Below are 20,992 nucleotides of genomic sequence, written 5' to 3'. Positions count from 1 at the left end.
TCGTCAATCTCGTCTTTATTATAGTCTACATTTTCTACCTGTAGTATAGCAAATACATAATAGCATTTGTTCCTATTAATTCTATATATTACATGTATTATTTGGGTTTAGCCTGGTTATAATTTTGATATATTTTCGTTGGCTGTCACTATAAGACGCAAATTTATGTCGCTAGAAATTATACATCGACTCGAAATTTTATCGTTATAAATAATGAACCAATTAAATTCTTTTAAAGTTCTTCATTATACAGTAGTATTCTCACACGAATTTAAGGTGAAAACTGGAGGATTCGTTATATCGAAAGCTAATTTTACTAGATTAAGTCCCTTCAAAAGAAAGATTTTTGCGTTCACTCGTAAAATAACCGCAAATTGTGATATATATTTCTCATAAGCAAAAATATATATAATTAAATCATCCGAATTATATCAAAATAATCTTGATCTATGAAAACTGGGATTTTCGGTAAAAATATATTGCTAAGCCTTACACACATAATTACATAATTTTATCGAAGGCTTGGTTAAATTATATATATATTTTTATTTTAAATCACGGAACATTATAAAAGCCACAACAAATTTCCGTAAATGGTTTATTATAGATTTATATCAAGCCACAAATGGTAATAATAATAAATAAAAAACAAGATTAATAAGATTGAATTGGTATTAAATTACCTTTTTTCTCTTCTTTATTATGATTATTATTATTATTATTATTTTTTAAGAAAAAAAAAAGGAAAAATAATAAATAATAAATAATGAGATATTTTAAATTTTTAATTTGTTTTTTAATTTTAAATTCATTTTTATTGGTAGTCTCTCATCATCATAAAGATGATGTGAATGACGAAAATGAAAACGAAAACGATCCATCTACAAATCCGTAAGCAAAATTAAGATGAATATATATATATTTTTGTTTTGTAAAAATTAATTTTTCCTACTAAAAAAATTTGATATTTTATTTTATTTTGTTATATTATATTTTTTTTAAAAAAAAAAAAAATTCAAGAGGTGGAACCGGATCACCATCTCCTACTGGAGGTTCCGATCATACCTTTTTACCTAAAAACAATACTCCTACGTAAGTACCTCCTTTATATTCTCTTCTCTTTCTTTATTTTGATTTATCCAAATATATATTTTTGTTTTACAAGGGGTTCAACAAATAATCCAACAAATGACCAAAGCGGCAAAAATCCAACAAATAGTCAAAATGGCAAAAATCCAACAAATGATCAAGGTGGCAAAAATCCAACAAATGATCAAGGTGGTAACAATCCAACAAACGATCAAGGTGGTAACAATCCAACAAATAGTCAAAGTGGCAAAACTCCAATAAATAGTCAAGGTGGCAAAAATCCAACAAATGATCAAGGTGGCAAAAATCCAACAAATGATCAAGGTGGTAACAATCCAACAAATAGTCAAGGTGGCAAAAATCCAACAAACGATCAAGGTGGTAACAATCCAACAAATAGTCAAAGTGGCAAAACTCCAACAAATACTCTCAGTGATAACAATCCAAAAGAAGCTCTATTTGATAATAATTCAACGAATTCTCAAGATAATAATCCAAAAGAAGTTATAAATAATAATAATCCGCAAAATAATAATGATAGTATAGTTACTTTCACATCTTCAAATATTAATACTCCTTCTGGAACGTCTTCAACCACCAATTCTCTTGCAGATAATATTACACCCAAATCATTACCAACACCAATTTCCATGAGTTCCGGTATAACTTTATACATTGGACATATATATATTTATAAAATGATTGGTGTAACTTTATTTATTATGTTTGTTAGTGGAATAGTTATGATATATCATTAAATTTATAGGAATTAAACTAGAGGGTTATTATATTTATTTGTATTTTTTAACTAATTTAAAAAATTTAAAATCGTGTAAATTCTTTTAATGACTCGTCAATTCAACTGATGTAAAATCAGAACCTTTTGCGTTAATGATTCGATTCGCAAGTTCTTTTTAAAATTTTGTAACTATTTTTTAATCTCTGTTTCTTATTCTCAATAACATGTTTACAGATACAACATAAAGAACTTGACCAGTATTGTATCCCAATACAATCTTAATTATAATATAATATATACGATCATGTAGGATTGTAGGAATTAGCAACATTTAAACATGTGTACTTGTATAACGAATATTTCATAAAAATGACGAACGCATTACTATGACACCTGGAATAAAATTTCTCCGGGATAGGTTATTGATATCTTTTTACTTATTCTCTCGCTAAAAAATTTTCCGGGGAAAATTCCGATAAATAATCATTTTTCTAGCAAAAAAACTCCGATGTGATCAATTTTCTAAAAAATTTTTTTTATAGGCCCTAACTTAGGAAATACTTGTGAGTTATTATTTATATTGTAAAAAAGTCTTTGCAAAAAGAAAATATGTCGAACATACTACGAAAGACACATTGCGATAGAGATTATCTTCGTTTCAGTAGTGTTACGTTAATCGGAGATTCTTTAAAGACAGAATAAGTGACATTTAAAACCAGTGTACCATTCGTAATATCCGTAAATTTATTTTAACGTATTTTACTTGGTTTAAAATACAACACCTGTTCAAATGAATCGCCATAAGAAAATATCTCTCCCGGCCATTGCTTGCGATAACTGATGCAGACATATTTTTTATTCACGCACAAATCAGTATGTATTATTTGCTATTGCATTTATTGTGTTTGTCTTTTATTAATTTTAAAGAACTGTTACAAAGCATTCCACAAAGGATGATGATATCTTTGACATGGCACAAAATTTTCGAGAAAGGATAATACATAGTAACATTTTTTTGTTTTCGAACAGTTTGAGCATTAGTTGACAAATAAGGGCAAGCAATGAGAGAGCGAGTTACTATTTCAGTAGCAATGGTGCTACTACATCACCATAGTGTCGAGACTTTCAAGTGGGTGCATTTATCGACAAACTATCATATGTTCATATTAACTACGGAAAACGGATTTATTTTTATATCAATGTACTTTGAATACTTCCAGAACTTGAAGGTTTAAGAACCACGTAAATTGTTTCTTCGGTGGCTGGCAAGAACGGGACTGATGTTCTATAATCCTCTATGTCCGTTTTTACTATCTTATACGGTCAAATTTTTTTTCTCATCTATTTGAAAAAATGGGATTAATATAAAAAAGATGACCGGAGTAGAAAAAACTGTTTACTGATCTTTACGAGGAGTTGTCCACAAAGTTGATAGTGCAAGACAATAATACCCGCGGCTATAGAGTGTATGATTTCCGTGAAGAATTTTGGGAGCATAATGGAACTGTACTTGAATATCCCTACTGGAAAAAAACTCCAATAAATGATCATTTTTCTAAGAAACTCAGACACGTGATCATTTTTCTGAAAAATATTTTATGGGGTATTTGCTCCAGTCATCAAAAATACAAGTAGATTTAGTAGATTTTTCGTCACGGTCCAAGATTCCAAGGAATGTGATCGTTGAAGAGTTCCACGCTAGTTTCAGTGACCGAAGAGATACACCTAAGAGTCTCAAGGATCATGGAAGAATGTGGACGCAATACTCTTGACATTTGGTCTTACAGTTACCATATACAATCTGTCTCCTTTTACGTAGCCGACTATAGTGAAACAAAAATTTTTGCACATAAAGTTCAATTACGCCTGCCTAGAGAGATTGGTTTCTCAATCCTACTCAATGTATCCGAATCATAGGTACACTAATTATAAGCAGTCCCTTCACAAGAAAATATCTCCTCTTAGTCAGTCCTTAGGCACGGCAGTTGATGTCCATAGAAACGACTTGTTCGTTAACAGATTTCCGGTTACAGAACACGATGACAATTCTTTAGCAGAAGCAAACGAGGACACGAAAATAGATTGTGTTCCATCTAATACATCTCTTCATGGTCCCCTCAGATTCACAGTACTACGGACATTAAGAGTGCTAGCTGTATATTCAACCTGAAACTGTTAGCTACAGCAACAAAACAACTAATACATGTCACGATACAAATATTGGTCAACAGATAGTCCATGAGAAACAGTCGGCCATTTGGGGATCATCATCACTTCGCAGAAATGAACAATTTGTCACATAACACAGGTAATCACTCCAACTAGTTTTTCGAAAGAAAATCCTTTGCAGGGAGAAAAAATTCTTTCCTCTAATAATCAGGATCTTTCTGTTATATCTACTTCTTCATCCTCTTTCACAGGAGATACCTCTTCGGGTGGTGGGGAGATGGTTAAAAAATTTCACAATAGATGAAAAGTGACTGCATTAGGCGCAAATTATGTTTTCACGAAACTTTAATCCAGACAAGTCCAGGATATCCGTAACGGCGTAACCAAAGAAAATTAACTAGTTGGAGAAAGAGAATGGACATTCTAAACTCAAAAGTAACTGTTGCTCAATATTATTTGAGCATCTCATCCACGAATACTGGAATATGCAATAGTTTTAAAACGTCGCACCCTCAGTAATATATCCCACTTAGATGATCAATTGGTCATATGATTCGTGATCGAAATTAAGTGCCATGCTTCATTGAGTGATTCCTAGAAGCATTCTGAAAGATTATTAATCGACTGTTGATAACAAGAGTGTTGTTTGGTAATATGGGTAATATGTTCGAACTAAAATAGGGGAGAATAGATCACTTTATTTTTTACGATTCAATTCGTTAATTTGATTTATGTAATAATACGCACATATGGAACAAAGTAATTAGGGATTTAGTTATCTTGGATACTCAATTTGCTACCCTATCCCTCACTTCTCTTAAATGCTTCTAAAAATAATAAATTATCGTTGAAAGAACTACTGTATCTCATGATCCACATGCTGTATGACTGAAATTCTTGGCGACCGTGAACTTCGCTAAGGAATGAGCACCCGTTTTCATTATACTTCAGTTTAAGTGAGGTGTATAAATATTTTACAGGTAAAGTTATGTGGTCATAATACCTATCTTACAGTACGATTCTTATTCCTTACTCACATTTAGTTCGTCCATATATAATCAATCAGAGACCTCATAATTTCTGTTAGATTTGCAAAAGGATGATATACACCTTAAATTCCAAGAGACGCCACGATATATGAATCCTCGCGTGAATATACTAAAAAATCAAGTGGAATTAATTTAGTGATGTGAAGTATTGATGTATTGTATTTGGCGGATGACTAACAATTTGTCCTGATCAATTGATATCATGTGAACTTTGATCAGATTCACATCATTAAAAAATTGGGCTTTTAAAGTTTGGATATGATTAATCATTCTGGCGTAATTTAATCAATGAAGTTTCTTTTGTATATATATATCTATTTTTGCAAAAAAAAATAAAAAAATCTTATTTCTTAACTCTCCTTTAATGTCTATTGCTTTAAATCTAAACTCTTTGTTTACAGAAACCGTTACCTATAATTTCGTCGATACAGGATCTGTTACTGATACAGGATCCGTTACTGAACTTGATACAGGAGCCGTTACTACTGGGGAGACTATAACAGGTAATTCATTTTCAGCTGAAAAATTTAAAATTTCATGTGGATGAAACAGAAGTTTCTAACACAATATATCGCATCTAGAAGGGATCACTGAGCTCGTGGACCAAGCACAAAAGTTTGGTTTTAGTCGTGAGAAGTTTCTCAACTGGATGTCATCCATCTCAAATGAATTTTTATTGACGCAGACAATTGAATACTGGCTTCTTGCTTACGCATCCGAAACAGTAACAGACTCTTGGAATGAAGACTACTCGCCAGATGCTTGGTTAATGGAATCCTTTTCTCTAAAAAGTGCCAATTTCATTGTTAACGGAGTATCTGAAGAATATCTAAAAGCACAAACACCCAATTACTGGATTAATTGGGCAATATACCAATTCACTAATCAAGCTTCAAATGAGTTTATCTCTTTTGTTGAAAATGCAAGTGAGAATAGAGTTGATGTTTTTAAAAACACGCCAATAATTGTTACTATATCCGTTAGTAATACTAGTGACAAAGGCAATGAACTTAATCTCCTCCTTGAAACAGATCTTAATCAATTTAATGATAAAAGCACCTGGTATTACCATACCACGGACTTGATTAGTACCGAAAGTATTTTTACTGATGGCATCAGCTTGGTAGTAGGTCAGATAAAACAAGATTTTGGTGGTCGAACGACATCATTTTATCTCAATGATGAATTTAAGTCGGTAATTGATTTTGGAATACAAAAATTTATTGGCTCACCATGTGCGATAATTATTTACGATATTCCAAAATCTTTATTAAAAGATTATCAACACCTTGATCTTAGTAGTGGCAATAAAAGGTGGAAGGATGTAGTGCGTAAATCTCGTAACTTTTGTAAATGTGAGGCTGATGTGTACGATTTTATATATGACCCTCAAGCCACCAATTATATTCGAATGATTAGGAATAAATATGAGACACCCAAGGCAGACATCAATAAGAATCAGTTAGCACTCAAATCAAGTAGATTAACTAGTGCAGTTGATTTACGCATAGTAGGAATCATCATTTATAAAAAGAATAAAATCTAGTTGGTTATAATAGCAAATATAATAAACAAAATGTAATGAAAATAGACGAAAGAGATTATAAATATATCATTTAATAGTACGAAAAGTTGTAGCATTAATATAGTAAAACATTTAGAATATAAAATAGTAAATACTTTTAAAATGTAACAAATGTAGATAAATGCAATTTGCAATAAAAAAAACATAAATTCTTAATATATTTTAATGTTTTCAACATACACTTTCCCGAAAGTTCTGGTATGTCTTATTTCACTAATCACAGTTTTGAATTACTAATAAAAAAACATATTCCTGATCTCACGGATCGTAAGACAGGGCACAGGGCGTCATTAAAAAGAATCAAAAATGGAAATTGAGCGATTAGAACCTATGATTTACAGATCTGGTAAATTTTTATTATCCTACTGACGTTAGCACATTCAAATTATATGGCAAGCCGTTCAAGTCAAAAGTCCGCTGCTATTGCGGCAGGTACCTGCTAGATTTGTGGCAGGTATCTGCTGGATTCACGGCAGGTACCTGCTAGAATTGCAGCAGATACCTGCTAGAATTGCGGCAGATACCTGATAGATTTGCGGCAGGTACCTGCTAGATTTGCGGCAGGTACCTGCTAGATTTGCGGCAGGTACCTGCTAGATTTGCGGCAGGTACCTGCTGAACTTGCAGCAGGTACCTGACAGGTTACAAATATGGTATTTTATTTTTTCTGGGTCAAAAAAATTTTTTTGATTTCCATTTATAGTAATCTACCAAATTATTGGATCCAAGTTAGTTTATTTCTTTTTTCAGAAGTGATTTTCATCTCATAATTCTGCCCATCACTATAAATTTGGCTAGAATTAATCGTATAATCAATACTAAAATCTTTAATAGTTTTAATTTATATTGTAAATTCAAAGTATTTTTTAAAATAAGGTTTAATGTAAAAAATAACTTGAAACTCAACTTTTAAGTATAAAAAAATTATAAATGAAAGAATTAATACTAATAAATTATTATAAAATTTTTAAATTCAAATGAGCAATATAAAAATCAATTTAAATAATTTTAAAATTTACAATTTGATTAAATGATTAGTATAACAAAATACACTACCAGAATATTATTATTTATATATCCAATTTAACTATATTGGTTTAAATTTATTGATGCCACTATCATTAATATTATTCTTTTAATTTTAAACCAATATCACAAAAACTTTCTTATATGTGGATTATGGCTGGAAATCTCTGATCATTTAGAAAAAAAATTTTAAATTATGAAATCTTTGCAAAACCATTAAAAGAACTAATGAACAAAAATTTACATATAGGGAATATTTTTTTTTTTAAAAAAAAGCAACTCCAGTAAATTTAACTTTATTGATAGCTCATTATATGTATATTTTTTTTATAGAAATGTCTGTTGATTTGCTAAAAATCATAAATAAACTATTTATTTTTATTTTGAATTTGGGCAGGAAATCTAAAACAATTATGAGCAGATGTGTGAATATGACAAAGACTCATTTTATATCAATCCCATTGTCATAACTCTTATAAATTCAACTAATAATGATATATAAAGCAAAACTTCAATAAAAATAATAGTATATAAAAAATAAATAATATAACTTTTATAGTTTGATTTTTAAGCTTATTGTAAAATGTATTCTGCAGTAATCTTTTTCAATTAAACGATCTTTTCAAAAATTTATTTATAATTAATCAAATATAGATTCCTTATATATCATTAATTTTAGCAAAATTTAAAGTAATGGGCCGAATTATGAGATGAAGATCACTTCTGAAAAAAGAAATAAACTAACTTGGATCCAATAATTCGGTAGATTACTATAAATGGAAATTAAAAAAATCTTTTTGACCCAGAAAAAATAAAATACCATATTTGTAACCTGTCAGGTACCTGCCGCAAGTTCAGCAGGTACCTGCCGCTAATTCAGCAGGTACCTGCCGCAAATCTAGCAGGTATCTGCCGCAATTCTAGCAGGTATCTGCCGTGAATCCAGCAGATACCTGCTGCAAATCTAGCAGGTACCTGCCGCGAAAGCAACAGGTACCTGCTGCAATAGCGGCGGACTTTTGACTTGAACGGCTTGCCATAAAATTACGTGTATAGGTTAATCACACATTAATCCGTTTTTTGAATAGGAATTAGCAGTACGTAATCCAGCATGGGTGATTTATCATCTACTATTTTTACAGATCTCGAATATTCTTTATTGCATATCAGCCAATCTAGATAATAAACGGTAGATATACCATTACTCCGTTAGTATAAGTTTACAACATATCAGTTTAGCATGTTCATCGAATTTTACTTTTAGCGCAATTTTTTCACTTGAAAAGAAGGGGTCATATCAAATAAGCAGTATATTTTATTAGATAAGCTGTGCATGTTGGCAAATCGTGGGGTACAAGGGGTGTAAAATTTACGCCAAAGCTCCCGATAATTTTATTCCTAGAATGGCTACCTTAAAAAAAGCAGATCCAGATCCGCATAAACCAGAAGTTGCGTTGGTTGATATAGTCTTGGAACATTTTGGGCTGAATTATGTTCTTCGATCATTCGGCTGAAGTTGTACTTGTATTGAGGATAAAATTTCAGTTAACGCTTCAGAATTTAAACATATAGCTTCTTCTGAGGGATATGGCAATGCTCAGTCTGAAGATTCTAAAGATCTTGTTCACGTTAAATATTTTAAAGTTAATCCAAAATCACCAGTCAAAATTCGAAGGAATTGACCAGAGTGTTGACATTGAATTGTCTACAATCATGTTATTATCTCTCATGAAAGTATTTTGACATTATATAGTTTTATATTGGACACTTTCACGTCACCTTCAACATCAACTCCTACAGCAACACCACAAGCCATTGATGTATAACCTGGTACAGAATCAGAAGAAGTCCGAACACCACACTATTAGAGTATAAGGTTTATATTAAATAAGCGTTAGACTTGCCAATCACTTGCGGATGATGCTGTTCATTTAAGATAAAATACTATTCATGTGGGAGCTCGATTAGTCAATTTCTCGCTTTCAGATGATATGGCTGTATAATGTTGAACATTAATAAAAATTGATTGATTATACATGAGTAATTGAGTAACCAATTATATATCACGTTTGGTCTTATAGTATTCTCTATAAGAATCAGCTGAATGAATCAGTCGACACTTATAAAACAAATATATATATTATAGTTGTAAGAACAGCCAAAAATAGGATATATGCGAGGCATAGCAATCCAACACTACACATCGCGCCATGGTTAAAAAAAAAATCATCTAATTCTTTATATAATAACAATATTGAATTGTTTTATTTTGCCATTGAAAAATAAAAATAGAAGCATATTATTTTGATTTTTGAAGATTAATACTATATATGAAAATTAATAAAAGTTATTGTTTTTGAAGTCAACTAAATGTAGAAAATATATATTCAATATATAACATAAAAAAAAAGACTACCCATGATAAATTTTTGATTAGTACTGATTTATATTTATTTAGATTGGAGATAAGAATGCCGAAAGCCTGTGCAATATGTTTAGTAACAAAAATGATAAGCGTGACTATTTATTAATAATTTATTTACTACAGTATGATAAAAAAAAAGTACTATGAAAGCTATCAAAAAAAATTTTATTACCATAAAATAATATCACAAATAAATAAATAAAGAAAATTGTCATTTATCGCTATAGCGACATATCGCCAGACGCCAGTCTACACAGATCATGTGATTTATTGATTAATCATATGATTTATAGTAAGCAGCAAAGATGGTGATTTTTCAGTGTATTAAAGATAGGAATGACTACAAGGTTTAAATATTACTTGATTGTAAATTTTTTTTAATTTTACTATTTAGCATCAATATGAAGTTTCAAATTATCCATTTATTTATAATTATTTATAATTCTAAATAATATTCTCAACCTAAATATATTTAATGCTGCTTCGAATTGGCCAGATGATTGCACTCTTACGTTAATTAGGTAAATTTATGTATTAATCTTTCAATGGAATTATCTAAAAAAAATTGGAAAAAATGGTAACTATTTATACTAATTAGATATAGGACTATAGGAGGCAATGCCATAATTACTTTGAGGGTCACTCTATTCGTGATCATACAGTTATTTTGACGAGGATAACGAATAGAATTAACAATTCGTTATTACTTTATCGTTACACCAACCCAGTGCCGTAAATAAAGGTTAGAGTTTGTATTAGAAGACCCAATGATCCTGGCTTGTTTGTACAGTATATGATTTTTATGTCAACGTGAATAATAAAAAGTATGAGTGCGTGGTGGATACAGGCGAGTGCTTGCCAAGAATCCTTTTCAATTACTTAGTTGCTTAATTTAAATTATAGCAAAAATATGTGTACTTGTCTATTTTATCTACTTATATTTACAAATAGGAGAAACAAAAAATAATGGATTTTATTTATCTAAAATTTTTACTCTGGGATGATAAACCGGATTCCCGGTGAGCAAGTCCTTATAGATAATGATGTTACTGATCAACTAGTATATGCACACGAGCCAAAGAAACCATTAAAATTTTAAATGCAATATACTACTATAATGAAAATATATTATATCAAAAGAAAATGTTTTTAGTTTAACAAGGAAAAAAAAAATTTCAAAAATCAAAATAATGCAAATATATGCAATAAAAGATTGCACACAATCTGGATTTTATTTTAATTTGTGTGTGTAAAATTTTCAATAAATACACTAACACTTATTTTGTACTAAAAAAAAAATTGTTATTTAAATATCGTGTTCAAGAACTAATTATAGCTAAATCTCTTTAATCTAGCCTCTATCATTGCTTGAATATTGATCTTTGCTCTTCCAATGTTTTTCAAATCTCTTCTGCTTTTTCAGCTTAATAGCCCACATTTTCTAGATTCAAATCGATCACGCAACTCTTGAATAATAATTTCAGAAACATCAACTATAATACTACTATCTACCTTACAACACGAAATTTAACCCATTAATTCTATTTTCATCGCAAATTAAAACAACATTTTTGATCCATTGAGTAAGACATCACTAGTCACTACATTCCAAGAATTAATGCATCATTTCACGTCAAGTACGTTTAAAGACTTATTAGAACCAATTTTTGAAATATTATAAGATAGAATGTATGGGATGGAAGTTATGACTACAAGGTTCAGGGTGAATCATTTCATCTACCAGAATTTCTGAGGAAAGCATGTTATCAGAGGAAATAAGCGAATGCATACAACCAGATGTTATGTAGTCTCGTGAACCACAATAATAGAGGGACCTGTGACATTTTCAAAATTCATTCTTTTTTGCTATAATCCAATAAAATCGATCAAACATTCTTATAAACGCCTGCGTATTATGAATAATTGACTTGCTGCAACTGCAAGTTCCTTCTTTCCTAATTAACGTTTCCAAAAAGCTTTTATGCAAATATTCATCGCTTGAAAGAATATGACTCGAAATATTTCGACCAATAATGGAAATCACAACCAAAGATAAAACCCGAATTTGAGAATTATGTAGAGCAAACAATAAATTGTCGACATAACGTCGGACTATATTTGATTAAGGTAGGTCTAGAGATCTTGAGATTCCAGACCACACAAAAGTCCTTTTAAGTAGAGTTGAGAGATTTCTGTGAGAGTAATGTCATGCGGACCACATCAAAGTCTCCTTCATATTCAACCTTTCTTTTCTCTATATTGAAGTCAATGGTTGTCTAGAAGACGATAAGGTTTCTTTTTCCTTTATTCCGCAGTTTGGCGTTTTTGCATGATACTTTCGGCAAAGACTAAGGTAGAATTGCGTATGAATCACATGTTTCATTCCACGGAAAGTTTTTTAAAAATTAACGCCCAACGAAGTGTACTTTCTATGAGATTGCGAGTGCATTCATCATCTTAAAGGCTGGCAATTCGTTATAAAAATAAAAACCACGAACTGTTTCATGGTAGCTCAATAGAGGGTTCGGGAAAAAGAGATTAATTAATTTATTACCCTCGCCCAAGATCTGCTTAGAAATAATAAAAGCAATATTTGGTGTTCAAGCGTACTAAAGCGGAACTAACAGGAATAAATTGATGGTGCTCAACCGGGGCTGAGAAAGATTCTGTGTTGCTGATGAAAGTGAAATAGAACTTGACAAGACCTTAATTGTTTGCTAACAATATTCTCATCTCTAAATATTTTTCCATTGTTGTTACCCCGCAGTCTCGCAAATACACTTTTTTGAGTATCCGGTAATTCCATAATAGACAAGCAGGTATATTTATCCTCATTTAATGAAGTTTAGTTGTTCTATGGGAGACAAATTCTCACTGGAAGATAAGGTTTCGTCTCAACAAAGTTAGAACGTGAAAATGATATTGAACCCATTGGATGATGTTTCAAGGCAGTACCAATATTTGCTGCTCAAACATGTTCTTAACTTGAAACCGTAAGAGCTGACGAATGATCGAAAATTTCAGCAGTGCCAATAGGTATTATAAATGATAGATGTGTTTAAAAGATCGAGTATATTATATATCTTGATGAGCTTTATCCATATACAGTATGTTCAAAAAAGAACTTCTTAAGTAGAAGATTCTAAAATCGACGTTAGGCCATGATATCTCCAAGAAATCAAATTGTCTTTTGTCCATGTATTTTCCAATTGGAATATTTTCAATCTTTGAAAGAGTCATTGGTTTTTTTTGTTGATAGCATTGATGACATTCTACTAATTTAACTGGTTTATTTTTTTGATGACAATAGATACATTCTCCAATTGGAATATTTCAATTCTGTTATCGAACTAATCCATAATATTTGGAATATTTTTGCCTATATTAGCGAAAAAAAATTAACTATCTTTATTACCTTTCAAGAAGACACTGGCAATTTCAATATTTATTCCGAAACCAATAATAGGATTTTTGTCATCAGGCTTGTCCTTTTCAATATTCATTCGCTTCTTAAAATCTTCACATACCGGTCTCCAATGCTGAACCTTGGATTATAGACTAATTTAAAATTGATAAGTTATATTAAACATAAAACATTTTAATGAAATAATGAAATACTTTTATATTTGTTCTTACATTTTCAACAAGCATATTTACTGAGGTAATATATACATCCGTTTTTTTTGTCAATTATATCATGATTAATAAAGTCGGTGACGCTTTGTGGAAGTATATTATCAGGTAAATAGTTTTGAAATCCTTGTGTGAATGTAATTTTATCATCTTCATCAGGATTTACCATATTGGTCCGCGAAGAAAACAAATTGATTTTGGATATTTCAAATGCTTCGCTTAGAGCCGCGCACTTGAACTGGCCAAATCAATTTAGCATGAATATAACTAGTGGGTTGTTCCGAAACACGGACTAATCACTTTCCGTTTCTTTAGGAACTGAAATATGAATAACCAGATGACTGGAAGCCATATAAGCAAAGAATTCAAGTAGGTACCCTGAAAGTTATCAAAAAAGAACGCGTCGATTATTACTTATTAAGGAATATTTTATAATTGAAATTAATAAAACTAATATTGAGGCAGGTTTCAAGATTACCAGTAGCAGAATCTACAATATCACAACAATCCAGTAGTATCAAATCGTGTTCTGTTAGAACGCACATCATCACACCGACTGGCAATAAAGATTTTGCTAGTTGTCCAGTAGTTGTCCTTCGGTTAGGTAATACCCCAATCAAATAAGAGGCTGTGAATGTCTATAGTACATCCAGAATTTTATGCTCCGATGAACCCCCATAACCTTGGCTTTATTAGGAAAGTTGTTCGTCCATATTAAGCATATTATTGGATGAAGTTCGACCGATAAACGTATGTTCTTTCACTTATTGTCTCAGATTGTTAAATTTGTCGGTCATAATTGTGATTACATTGGTTACTCGTAACAGGCCAATTGGATTGGACTGAGGAGTATGAAAATTTTCACTTGTAGACTAATCAAAGCATTTGATGAAGAAACAATTGACGTATCGGTTTCTGAATAAACGTAAGCATACGTTGAAACACATGTTCGTGTTCGTCAAAGGTAGTTTTTGAGATCAAAAAGTTTCAATGGAATCTCTCGTAGAATAAATTCTTGTTCCTTCATTGATTCCGAGACCTCTGCAAAATTATCAGTTTGAGTACTCGTCATTGTACTATTTTCGCCATCAGAACCTTTGTGTCAATTGGGATAAGTTGGTAATAGCTAACAATTTTTTTTTATGTATCCAAATATTCCAATAGTCTTTTCATCAAATTTCCAGATCCATATAATATTCTGTAGGTAGATAGACCACCAAAGAATGTTGAAACAACAATTGGTTCCCGTTGTGACATCTGCTGAGCTGGTACTTAACAAGGCTGATATGTCATGTTTCGAGGCATCCAAAAAGTGTTTCTCTAATCGAGTAGCAACTAAAATAAGCTGCTTTACGCAACTGATAGTGAGGAAGCTTACATCAGTTATAATGAGACCATATACCCAGTTTTTTTCAGAATTCACACCATGATGGTTTTCTAAAGAGAAAGCAAAAATTTCAACAGCACCAGCTTCAATAAAGACAGAACCACCAATTGCTAACACGTAGGAACGACGGTAAACGGAATTATAGCCAGACCACAGACTATAATTTATAAAAGTATAATAAATTTCATTAAGAAATAATAAATATTAAAATATTTTAGCGTTACATACCAATGCAACTAACAGGAACTAATAATTTCCAAATTTTGCACTCATTTATAAACGTTGCCAGTTTTAAATTTAACTTTTTTTTTTTAAATAATTATAAAAATAAATGAAATTTCTGTCGAGCTCAATGTTTTAAAAGAAAAAAGTTTAAAAAATTTGGTTCTATTTGAAAACGTATTTGCTTCTTATCAAGATTTTCCAATTTAAGTTCTCGATAAACAAATTTTACTTTCATTTCTGATGAGTCAAGGAAAACAAAATTTTAATTTAAAGAAATTCATTGAAATTTAAGATGTGCAAAGATAATCGTTTGTGTAAACGTAACCAACCTGATTTAAAATCTATATAAAACACGCCGGTCACGCCGGTCACGTGGGGACGTGGGGTGAAATTTTAATTATAAAATTGGGTAGACAACTGATCGATAGGCACTCTTTCCAAACCAAAAAATAATCATGTTTAACGTCACTAAAAACCTTTGCTTGCTTTTCTTGTTTTCTCTATTATATCCCTTCATATTACTCGCTTTTCTTTTTATAATTTGCATTCTTTGCGTACTCTCACCCATTTGGATCCCGTCTGTTGGATATATTTCTTTACTAATAAATATAATAAACACGTATCCTGTAAAAATTATTTATATTAACATCGATGTCTCGTATTTTAGCTAAAGTAATGGGCACTTTTAAAACAAATGTGAAATGCTACAAACTCTTTTCACGTACGAGAAAGTGCCTGGTCAAGTACAAAGGTTTCTTGGTAATAAATAGTTTCTTTATATTCTTGAATAGCACAGTGGCAATACGCCATAGCTCGAATGAGCCAGAACTTTAGGTGGCCCTATTCGATGCCGGAATATCTTAGAAGGAGCGCCTTCAATAGCATCACTAAGGTTGGGTCCAAATCCGATGAAGAGTTTGATTTAGAGGTTGGGCTTAACCTCCTATTTTTCTACAATGCACTTGACAAGGGTGAGTTTTCTGGACGCGAAAACGATTGGGTGACAGTACATAATCAAAGAATAATAGAGTACTATGGGCAAAAGTATGACGATGATAAATTGAACTCCATATTCAAAACTATGCCTGGTGCTGTACAAATACACAAAATTGCCACGTAGTCCACCGGCAAGAATGGTAACCGTTCGACGTGTAAACAATGGCGATGACTATAAGGTTTGAATATGTATTAGACTATATGTTTAGGAGAATTATTTTATCTATTATTTTAACGGCCCTAATGATTGGTATGTCTGATGTATTTATGGTTTCCATCGGTGATGATACCAATTGGACTAAATGGGTTCCAGCCAAAATTCAAGTCTGGGAAGAATATCCCGGTGATCAGGTGGAAGATGCCCTTATTGGCAATGACGTTACAGACCAATTAGCGTATTTACATGAGCCGGTTAATCCGGTTAAATTTTTAGATGTTAGAGACTTACTACATTTGTAAGAACTTGTAGTTAATTTTTTTATGGGTGAAGTTTCACGGTGCGCCATTGTGTTAAATCTGATATACAGTATTTCGGGAATTTTATCACTATGTAAAATCAAATGAAATGTGGTCAAAATAATAATTTATGCTAGTTTCGTATACATAATAGTGTTTACTTTATGTTAATGTGTACAGATCAAAATTTTTTTTCGCCAAAAGTTGCTGACAAATGGTATTTTCCCAATCAAATTTCACTATCACGAGACAGTGGAAAATATTCATTACAGGCATCACACCCTCTACTATTCACGCAAACTATATTTATCTGAGGGACTTGTTTTTTCGAGTGGGTTATTCGTCACTGTTTATTTTTACACGTTAGTACATAATGCCATAATGGCGTAATGCGGGCCAAAAGTCACGTGATAGTAAAATTTTTGATGGGTGGTCTTATTACATCCTTTCAATTTGCATATTTGCATTAATTAATAATTGTGACGAAATTTGATATATAAAAATTAATTATAAAATCGAACTCTGAAATTAAATAGTAATGTCAAATTGTTTATAATAAAATATCATTGAAATTAATCGCCTTTCTTCAGACAATCTCTCTTGCAACCTCTTGCATTTTTTTAATACGTTGAAGTTTTCAAATACAATGACCTAAAAGAAATTAAATTTACTAAATTCATAAGTTTAATCTAAAGTTTAAGCTAATAATGGTGAAAGTAATATAAACTCACCGCAAAGTTAAAAATTCGAAATATTTTGTAACCAATTTTACCTTATGCCATTTAACTCCACCATTCCTTTTAAACAGCCTTTTTTTTAATATTTGTAATTAATTTAATTCTGTTCATGAGTGTAAAGTCAGTTCATATTACCCACATATACTATTTTGGTGGGAGCTTCTTTGCGAGGCCTTTTGCGAAAATTTTCTCTGTTTCTTCTTGGACACCATTTTTAAGTCTTGCGTGCGAGAATTAGCGTTATCGGTTATTAAATATGTTAATTTATGTTTTTGAGTTATCCGACAAAGTGCTAACAGTCTCATCAGGACTCTTTTCCTGATAACTCGTATGTATTTTAGCAGTATATTTTTATAATGTTTTATTGCTACTCTTTTATTAAAATATTATTTTACTATGAAAGTAAAAGAAGTGAAAGAAAGAGTTTTTGTACGATACAATTCAACATATAATAAACTTGTCGCCTTGTAAAAGGGTGCGTAAAATATCAACAATCTTGAAAGCTGTCGATTCAAAGGATTGATCATATTTTATAAGTTCGTCTGAAATAACAACGAGTGCATCAAGTGTTCCAATCTATTGAATTTTAAGTTAATAAAATAAACTATTCGTTATACTGATCGTGCAAGTAATTGTTAATTTTTTAAATATGACTTTAATATTTATTTGTATGATTTAATTTAAAAATTCAACTAAAATATATATTATATGAATTAAGTTTAGTTCTTTAATTATTTTAAAAATGTACTAAAAAGTTTCAAGTTTTAGAAAGAAAGATTTATTGGATGATCCAATTGTTTTTCAGGTGCAGATGCAGTTAAGTGCGGAGTTAATGGAACAGATTTATCTACGATTTCGAATTTACAATCATCAAGCCAAGCATGACCGTCACCTAAAATAGTATTGGTGAAAGGTTTTAAATATATTAGTGTATATTTATTATAATTAACTTTTTATTTTAAGAGACTAACCTTTTAATAAAATACCAAAGGCAATTCTTTCCGCGTCTTTAGGAACATCTAAAACATTTGTAAATTCTGTCCAATTATCAGTACCTGTTAAAAATAAATAAATAAATAAATTAGGGTAATTATACATTATCTGTTATATAACAACGATATTTTACCTTTGATTGGTCGATCAAGCATATTATCGAGAGTCTGTTCCTTTGGGGTATCGACTCGCATCCACAAACCAGCATTCCCTAAGATATTCTAAAACAAAAATAATAGATAATAAACAATAAACATAAGATTATCGATTTGTTTTTAAAAAAATAAATAAATTAATATTAGAATTCTTACTTCATATTTTATGAAACATGAAAGTTGAACTCGGTTTCCTTTAAATTCTTTTGGAGTGAACCTTTGCATCAAAGTACCAAATTCACTATAGTTCACTCCTGAGAGTGATTTTATAAAACCACTACTTCCAACCTATTCAAAAAAATGGAACTCTTATAAATATGTTGCCTGAAGATAAAATTTTTAAGAAAAAAATTATATTCGCTTTAAAGTCCTTACAGCTGCTGTTCCATGAAATATTGCAGAATCGACTCCCATTTGATATTCATCTGGTTTACTTCCGGCGCGAATCCATCCCTCTAATATTAAAAAAATTCATTTAGAAGTGGAATGAATGAGGATTTTATTTGCACCCAACTTACGAGGTAATTGATCAGAAATTTGACCATAAACTTGGAACACACAAATAAGGAGAACGAATAATCGAAAAAGAAAAAAAGTATTTTTAGACATTTTATTTGCTGTTAAAACAGTAAACACAAAAGAGAAGATAATTCTTGTTTAAAGAAATATTGTATAGAAGTAATATAACACAATTTCAATTCTCTGGTTCAAAAATATGAGCTTTTAAAGAAAATGCAAGTTCATATGTATTATACAGAAGAAAGGGCGACACAAGATTTGATTCACGAGGTTTATTACAACGGAATTAAAACATCGAACATCCGAACATAGTTCTACAATGAGCCAATATCATTGAAGCCGGGCTTTGAATTCTTCAATTTCTAAATAAGAGCTTGAAATAATTTATTATTTAGATAATTTCTATAAATCGTATAATTGCGCCTGAACATTATGTTGATTGATAAAAATTTACATAAATCCAAATTAGGAACTTTTAAGAATTTCCAAAGAATAATCTAATTTTGATTTTGTCTAACGTGCAGAGAATGATAATCTTTTAAACAATCATGGTCACATGTTGTGTAAAGGTTAATATCTCTAAAAAGTTTTAATACGCCGAACAAGTTTATCAACGAGTTTTTAATTTCATTGAGAAAAATCTAAAGAAAAAAAATACCAAAAAAAGTAAAATAATAAAATTTTTTTAATTTAAAATTTTTATCATGTGTAACACGAATTTCTCATTTTTTTATTAACAATTTTATGCCTCGCTAGCTGTATCATGAGGCTCTTGTAATACAATGATTTCAAATTTTCAATTACGTACTTTTTATTACATCGTGATGATTATTCTCATTTGATTTCTTGTTTATATTATTACAAAATTGATTTATTTTTTTTTTTGGTTTCCTAACAAAGAGATAGTGTTGATGCAACGATCACGGTCGGGTGGTCAGTCACCAAACGGTTGGCCAGAAGCCTTTGACTGGTTTTTTTGCCCCGAATTTTATTTAAAAATATTTCGTCATGCTATAACTTTGGCTCTTGACTACAAGATTACTCCTTTAAGTTCTTGCTAATGCAGCACGATAAATGAAGAATTATTGTCCGACTATCTTTGCTAGGATCATCACATTCACATGTTTGAAAATGATGGTTTAACCACATTGTAACACTTTTCTCTTACATTGAAAAGAAAATTGCTCAATATTATCATTTATGGTTTTTAAGAGAAATGAGTTTTTCCTTTCAGGATAATACAGTATTTTTTTTTTTTTTGAAATCGATTCACGTAATTAAATGATAATTAAAATTTTAATTGAACGTTAAGCTGGCTTTCGTGCTGACTTCTACGGTTAACATTTTAAAATTATTCGGTTGGAGTATCGTATTGCATTAGACACAGTAGTCTACTTAATTGGTCAATTGCGCTCATTCTGCTCATTCTGTAAAGCTCAGATTTTTTTTTTTTTTTTATTTCAGTAGACAAGTATTACAAAAAAAACTTTTAATAGAAGCAAGAACTACAAGTAGTAAAAACTAACTATTATATGTATTTAACATCCCGCAGGCAGGACCTAGTCTCCCAATTAAGAACTACTCCAACAGTAAAACTACGCTACTGCTAAAGTTAATCTGTAAAGTTCAGATGACTGATTGAAGGCTCCAATCCGTTATTTCATCCGATCACGTGATGTCATCTATGCAGGTCATGTCCTTTTTTGGCGATACCTGTTCCACAAAAAAAAAATATGACTTCGATCTGAAAATACCTCTATAATACGCAACTTTTGATAAACTCTCATGTAAGTTGTTGTATCAATATTG

General features: G+C 30.8%; 7 protein-coding genes across 7 annotated transcripts; 5 read left to right on the top strand and 2 right to left on the bottom strand.

Moving 5' to 3' along the window:
• Positions 1–671: 671 nt before the first annotated feature.
• OCT59_000470 (uncharacterized protein) lies at positions 672–2,122 on the top strand. Its single transcript, XM_066138857.1, has 3 exons — positions 672–891; positions 1,021–1,092; positions 1,166–2,122. The coding sequence occupies exons 1-3, from the start codon at positions 767–769 to the stop codon at positions 1,845–1,847; spliced, it is 879 nt and encodes a 292-aa protein (XP_065988313.1). The 5' UTR covers positions 672–766; the 3' UTR covers positions 1,848–2,122.
• A 1,606-nt stretch (positions 2,123–3,728) lies between these two features.
• OCT59_000469 (uncharacterized protein) lies at positions 3,729–3,998 on the top strand (the record flags this gene model as incomplete). Its single annotated transcript, XM_066138856.1, has 1 exon — positions 3,729–3,998. One exon carries the CDS (start codon positions 3,729–3,731, stop codon positions 3,996–3,998), a length of 270 nt encoding a protein of 89 aa, XP_065988312.1.
• Positions 3,999–5,410: 1,412 nt separating this feature from the next.
• Positions 5,411–6,592, top strand: OCT59_000468 (uncharacterized protein; the record flags this gene model as incomplete). The annotated part of the gene is made up of 2 exons (XM_025309800.2): positions 5,411–5,549; positions 5,628–6,592. The coding sequence occupies 2 exons, from the start codon at positions 5,411–5,413 to the stop codon at positions 6,590–6,592; spliced, it is 1,104 nt and encodes a 367-aa protein (XP_025189322.2).
• Positions 6,593–9,060: 2,468 nt separating this feature from the next.
• On the top strand, positions 9,061–9,339 carry OCT59_000467 (uncharacterized protein; the record flags this gene model as incomplete). The annotated part of the gene is made up of 2 exons (XM_066138855.1): positions 9,061–9,110; positions 9,174–9,339. 2 exons carry the CDS (start codon positions 9,061–9,063, stop codon positions 9,337–9,339), a joined length of 216 nt encoding a protein of 71 aa, XP_065988311.1.
• A 5,502-nt stretch (positions 9,340–14,841) lies between these two features.
• OCT59_000466 (uncharacterized protein) lies at positions 14,842–15,562 on the bottom strand (the record flags this gene model as incomplete). Its single annotated transcript, XM_066138854.1, has 3 exons — positions 14,842–15,259; positions 15,331–15,338; positions 15,557–15,562. 3 exons carry the CDS (start codon positions 15,560–15,562, stop codon positions 14,842–14,844), a joined length of 432 nt encoding a protein of 143 aa, XP_065988310.1.
• Positions 15,563–16,566: 1,004 nt separating this feature from the next.
• OCT59_000465 (uncharacterized protein) lies at positions 16,567–16,782 on the top strand (the record flags this gene model as incomplete). The annotated part of the gene is made up of 1 exon (XM_066138853.1): positions 16,567–16,782. The coding sequence occupies one exon, from the start codon at positions 16,567–16,569 to the stop codon at positions 16,780–16,782; it is 216 nt and encodes a 71-aa protein (XP_065988309.1).
• A 1,498-nt stretch (positions 16,783–18,280) lies between these two features.
• Positions 18,281–19,273, bottom strand: OCT59_000464 (uncharacterized protein; the record flags this gene model as incomplete). The annotated part of the gene is made up of 6 exons (XM_025329901.2): positions 18,281–18,408; positions 18,488–18,571; positions 18,643–18,730; positions 18,821–18,952; positions 19,040–19,119; positions 19,183–19,273. The coding sequence occupies 6 exons, from the start codon at positions 19,271–19,273 to the stop codon at positions 18,281–18,283; spliced, it is 603 nt and encodes a 200-aa protein (XP_025189319.1).
• Between the last annotated feature and the right edge of the window lie 1,719 nt (positions 19,274–20,992).

Source organism: Rhizophagus irregularis, chromosome 1 (genome assembly GCF_026210795.1).
Source record: "Rhizophagus irregularis chromosome 1, complete sequence".
Lineage (NCBI taxonomy): Eukaryota > Fungi > Glomeromycota > Glomeromycetes > Glomerales > Glomeraceae > Rhizophagus > Rhizophagus irregularis.
Note: the sequence above shows the minus strand (reverse complement) of the source record. Positions and strands in the feature narration are given on the sequence as shown.

Excerpts from the sequence above, each read along its gene's own strand:
- OCT59_000470 (XM_066138857.1), top strand. The coding sequence starts at position 767 with ATGAGATATTTTAAATTTTTAATTTGTTTTTTAATTTTAAATTCATTT. Across the intron at positions 892-1,020 it reads AACGATCCATCTACAAATCC|AGGTGGAACCGGATCACCAT; the intron begins GTAAGCAAAATT and ends AAAAAATTCAAG. Across the intron at positions 1,093-1,165 it reads CCTAAAAACAATACTCCTAC|GGGTTCAACAAATAATCCAA; the intron begins GTAAGTACCTCC and ends TTGTTTTACAAG.